A 6,000-nucleotide genomic window follows, 5' to 3' on the forward strand; every position below is an offset into this window, starting at 1 on the left:
ATTTCCCCTTTTTGTAAGGACACTAGCCATTGGGTTAGGGACCACTCTAATGATTCTTAATTTGATTACTTCTCCAAAGACCCTGTCTCAAAAAACAGTCACATTCTTAGGTTCTGGGTGTTAGGACTGGAATAGATCTTTTTTGGAGGGGAATGAATTTGACTCAGAACAATAGCCAAAACAATTTTGAAAAAGAATGAAGTGTGAGTAATCAGTCTACTCCATTTCAATATTTACTGTATAGCTATAGTAATCAAGACTGTATGGTATTGGTTGAGATATAAACATATAAGTCAACATAAGAAAAGAGAATCCAAACATAGATCCTTATAAATATGCTCAACTGATTTTTGATAAAGGTACAAAAGTAGTTCAGTGGAGGAAAGATAGTCTTTTCAACAAATGATGCTGGAGCAATTAGACATGCAAAGGCAAAAAAAATGAAACTCTACCTTAATCCTACAGCTTATACAAAAATTAACTGAAAATGAATCATGGACTTAAATTTAAATGTAAAATAAAAATAAAACTTAGGAAGTAAACATAGAAGAAATTCTTAGGGATCTAGGTTTAAGCAGAGTTCTTAGACTTCACACCACAGCATGACCCATAAGAGAAAAAAAAAATCAATGAATTGGACTTCTTCAAAAGTAAAAAAACTCTTTGCTCTGTGAAAGACCCAGTTAAGAGTAAAAAAAACACAAGAATGCTTAAAACTCATCAGTAACAAAATAAACAAGCCAGTTAGAAAAGAGCAAAAGACACAAAAAGACATTTCACCAAAGAGGATATATAAATGGAAAATAAGCACAAAAACAGTGTTGAGAATCATTAGCCACTAGGGAAGTGCAAATTAAAACCACAGTGAGATATCATTACATACACCTAACAGAATGGCTAAAATAAAACATGGTGACAACTCCAAATGTCTGTGCAGATGTGGAAAAACTGGATTGCCCATACATTGCTGGTGGTTATGTAACATGGTACAGCCACCCTGGAAAATGTTTTAGCCGTTTCTTAAAAAACAAACTAACCACCCAGCTTCCATGTGATCAGTCAATTGTATTCCTAGGCATTTATCCCAGAAAAATAAAGATATGTTCACACAAAAACCTGTATACAAAAATACGTTTGTAATAGCCTCAAGCTAGAAACAGCCCAGCTGCTCCGTGCAGATTCTTTTCATCTCTTCCACTCTGTGTTTATTATTGATGTTCATATCGTTAAGTGTAGTGATACTTTTCTGTTATCTGACTTAATCTCTCCAAGATTTCATTCTTTTTGTGGAGTCCTTGTCCCAGTGAAAGCTGGTAGTTTCTCTTCAGATTTCCTCCCACTTCTGTGATAGAATTCTCTCTTGATCTTCTTCTGCCTCTCTGACTGCTCCTTCTGGAGCACATCCCTCCTATTACTTTTGTCACCCTACATTATATTCTCATTACATCTGCCTAAACTTAAGCCAAAACATGTTACTGCTATGCTCACAACCATCCACTGGCTTTCCATCTCATCCAGAGTAAAAGCCGAAGACTTTTTCTTGACCTAAACCCCGCTTGATCTGGCTGCCTATTTCTTCTCAAAGCTCATCTTCTGCTAATCTTTCCCATACTCATTTGGCTGTAGCCACACTGATCTCCTAGCTGTTCCCAGAATAAACCATACACTTTCATTTTAGGGCTTTTTTACTTATTCCCTCTACTTGGAATTTTCTTCCTCTAGGCAACTGTGTAGTTTGTTCTTATCTCAGGTGTTTGCTGAAAGGTCACTTTATTGAGGTTTTCCTTTGAACCCTAATCAAGAACTCTTACCCTCAACACTGAAACTCCCTATCCCCCTACTTGCTTTATTTTTGCCTACATACTTAGTCACAATTATTTTTTACCTATTTGTGGTTTGTATCTCCCAACCAGAATGTAATCTCCATAAATGCATGATTTGTTTTCTACTGTTTCCTGGTGTATATCCAATGCCTAGAACAGGGGTCATCAAGGTCATCAAACTTTTTCTGGAAGATAGTAAATATTTTAGACTTTACAGGCCATATGGTTTCTGTCACAACGATTCAACTCTTGTTGGAGAATGAAAACAGCCATAGACAGTCAGTAAACCACATGTTCCAATAAAACTTTACTATGGACAGTGAAGTTTGAATTTCATGTAATTTTATCTGCATGAAACATTCTTCTTTGTGTTTTTTAAAAAACTACTAAATTATGTAAATTTTTTTCTTAGTCCACAGGCCTTACAAAAAAAGGCCAGGCAACAGGCCTTAGTTCGCTGACCTCTGAATTAGAACAGCATCTTTATTTAATAAGCACAAATGAATGATCTTTTCCACCAGAAATAACTGGAAACTCTGTAATCCTTATGTTGATTTCTTTGTTGTTTTTTTTTTAAATGAGAATATTACTTTCTGCAATAGAATACTAGGCTTGTAACAGTAAGCCTTAGTTTATGGTATGCCTTTATTCTAGACAGACATTCAACTTAGCTTTCACAGAATCATTTCAGAGTTTTAAGGAACCCTTAGGGTTTATTTTGTAGACGAAATCCTTGAGCCTCATAAATTAAATGATTTGTAGGATTCAGAATCCAGGTTTTATAATTTGTGTTCTTTTCAATAAATCGTATTAGGAATAAAACTGCAGTGATTAACGTATTTGGCCATTTTTGATGTCAGATTTTACTCATAATTTCAGCTAGAAATGTATTTGATTTAGAAGAATATTAGGCTGTGGTGGTATGATATTATGCCAATTCTGATGAGATTATTTTTATCCCATATATGAAAGTGATGGATTGTTTTCTAGTGTTTTAAAACAAAAAAGGATGAATGTATTTCATTTGTATTAAATGAAAAAAAAATCAGCTCAGATTCAGAGTATATACACTACAATCTGAAGAAAAGATATTGGAATGCAAAGAGTACAAATGTAGCCATTCCTTTGCCCCAAGAAAAAATAGTCTAGTGGAATCTGCCATCATAGTGCTAAGACTGGGAAGCAGTGGGACCTTGAGTTTTTGATGCAATTCTTGATGCCTTGGTGTCTTTCTCTCCTCACAAGTAGCCAAACTCTTCCTGCAAACACACATACTCAATATTAGATGTATATTAGGATTTGTCTGGTCCTTGAATAACACTTTTTTACATTTTAAGGAGTATAGATATCTCTAATAGTATTTCATAGTCTATAAATAGGTTACCATTTCATTTTACAGTGTTATCATTGATTGTCCTCTCTAGATATACCCGTGTTTCCTACGATCACAGCCACTGTGACTTTTCAGGAGTTTCGATATGATGAATTTGATGGCTCCATCTTTACCATACCTGAAGGCTACAAGGAAGACCCAAGCCGTTTTCCTGATCTTTAACTGACACAGAAAATGATGCCGTTCAACCAAGGAAAGCTAGAGAATGCAGAGACCCCAGAAGTGAATTCAAATAGAAGGGATAAGTGTTTTCATCGAAGAAAAGGGAATTATGTTGGATTGACACATCAGTGATATAATGAAATGGGCCTCTAATAAGAATTCCAGCAAGTTTCCTGATGTGCCATTTTCAGTCTTTTTAAAAATATACATACTATAAGTGTAATAGTTTGACACCTTAATGACCCCAAGTCCTTCTTATGTAAAACAGCTATGAGTGCTGTGATTTGTTTTTAAAAATTTTTACACTTCTTGTTGAAATATATATGCATATAAATATATCTATATCTATATCTAAAACACTCCTGGACCATTAACATAAATTAAATGTCTTAAGAGATATGAAGCCCTTTTAAACTTGTCATCTTATATTCAAGGTGACCTTTATAAATATTCCTTCAAGCTTTGTTTTCATAAAATGTAAAGTATGTAACATTATGTATAGTTCAGTAATTTGAATGTTTGTTCAATATAATGAACTAGAAGGAATGCAGTTTTCTGTAGCTGAATGAACCAAATGGTAACCATTAAACAATTGCATTTATATGTTGCAATACACTTCAGAAGGAGCATTCTCTCTGCAGGGAATAAGGTACCTCCTTTAGCACCTTAGTGCAATTCATTGTGGTGCTATTTGTTTTTACCTGAATTCTTTCTTCAGTGGAAAATGTTTGGTAATAATCTTCCTTTCATAGAAACTTTTTTTTTTCTAAACTTGAGTTTAAAAGTCCTTTTTGCGTTCATGATAAGCATGCTTAAAGATATTCTTCTTCCAAATCTGAGCACTTTAAAAAAATTCCAAATTTTTAAACTTGCTTCCTAATAAGTGCACATCATTCTGATTATTTTGTTTTTAGTGGAATATGGATGCATTTGTGTCAGTTTTAAAAACAATCCACATATTTTGGGCATCCCTACATATTTAATGCTTTCAAAATAAGGTAAAAACATTTTATATGCTAATAGAATATATTTGTTACAAGTTAAATTCCAGAAACATACACAAGATTGACAATTCCTACTGTTTATTTTTTTAAGTAAGTCACAAGAAAATATTTATTGATTTTAATTATCTCCAAAGTGTTAAAATCATGCATTATTCATTTTTGCACATAAAATTTTTCATACTTATTCCAAGATGGTTTGAAGGTCCAAGAATGACAATAAATTAGGGAGAATAATGTATAACAGTCATAAAATGTTATGTTGTATTAAAGAACTTAGCTAAAGAAATGTTTTTTAAATGTATCTTGAAAAATGTGTCAGAATGCATCTGTCAAGTATTTTAGAGTGACCAGTAACTTTTTCAGGATTTTAAATAATTTGAATGAGGTTAGAGACCTTTATTGAAGAGATGACTTAAAAATCCAAAGCATCAACCATAAGAAAAATTTTGTAATAAACATCTTTAAAGCTACATCTTCCATGCTGGTACATACTACATTGCATATGTTGACATTTTATTAAATACATTTTATAATGAAGAAAAATAATCATAGTTAAAAATTCAAAGACCAGTTTCTACCTTATGTGGGTCTGTTGAATTTTGTGGAAAGGGTGGGTAAACCCAGACTAGTTTTATTAAATAGAAGTTGATCCCTATTATTTTGGGAATGTTTGTTGGACTTAGAGATTATGTTATCCTGTCAATGATTATATGAGGTTTGAGATACTGAAAGGCAACGATCACTGTTGCTTTTAGGCTCCCTTACTTTGTGGGAATATGGTATACTTTCAGGAATATACTGCAGACTTTTTTTGTAATTCAGTGCGGAAAAAACATGGTAAATTGCAGCTTGGGATTTATCAATTTCCTAAAAGCTGTGACTGTTTTGCTGGGGTACACTGGAGGTAGGAAGACTACTGAAAACTTTTGCACTTGAATTTTGTTTTTAACTTTTTCTTTCATAAAGAATAGTAGAGATTATCCATTCCAAAATGTCTTTTATCTGATCACAAAGGACAAGCAAATGTCAGTATCTCTTATGATGGTAAAAATAGGAGTTATTTAATGCAAATAAACTTTTAACAGTATTAGACTTTTCAAAATGTGCCTTTTAATCCAGCTAATGAATGAAGCTATATGCCGTGTTTCAAGTAAGTAGATAAAAACGCTATATATTTTGATACTCTTACATGGTAATCTAGATTTTGTAATGTAGGTTCATAAAATTCTTTTTGCCTTCCATTTGTGACTGAAAATATTGTTTAAAGTTGGGGGGCTATAAAATGGTTACCTTAAATGGCCGTTGAGAAATGTTCAGTATATCCTGCCACCCGTATGGTTTCAAAAGAATATAGGATTCTTATCTTTAAGAAAATTCCCTAGAGACAGTTTGTCTGTCTAGACATTCATGTACAGAAAATTATCAAGCTTCATAAAAAGGGAGGCATAAAGCTGATGCTCTGATTATTGTGAGTACAGCTACATACAATTGTCTAGACATGAACACATTTCAGAGAAGCTGATAGCCAACAGAAGCTGAAAAAACTATTCAGTTTTTCTCCTGCTGAGAACTGGTATTGAGCCCCACTCACACTAATAAAAATGTGTTTTCAGTGTTA

The 6,000-nt window shown here is 33.2% G+C and overlaps 1 protein-coding gene across 1 annotated transcript in view; it reads left to right on the forward strand.

Annotated features, from left to right (window-relative positions):
- ANKRD13C (ankyrin repeat domain 13C) overlaps positions 1-6,000 on the forward strand; it is a 78,804-nt gene extending 72,804 nt beyond the window's left edge. Inside the window, exon 13 of the mRNA XM_059062983.2 lies at positions 3,248-6,000. Within this exon, the coding sequence (XP_058918966.1) occupies positions 3,248-3,378 (131 nt within the window). The 3' untranslated portion in view covers positions 3,379-6,000. The remainder of the gene's footprint in view (positions 1-3,247) is intronic.

This window comes from Kogia breviceps, chromosome 1 (assembly GCF_026419965.1).
Source record: "Kogia breviceps isolate mKogBre1 chromosome 1, mKogBre1 haplotype 1, whole genome shotgun sequence".
NCBI lineage: Eukaryota > Metazoa > Chordata > Mammalia > Artiodactyla > Physeteridae > Kogia > Kogia breviceps.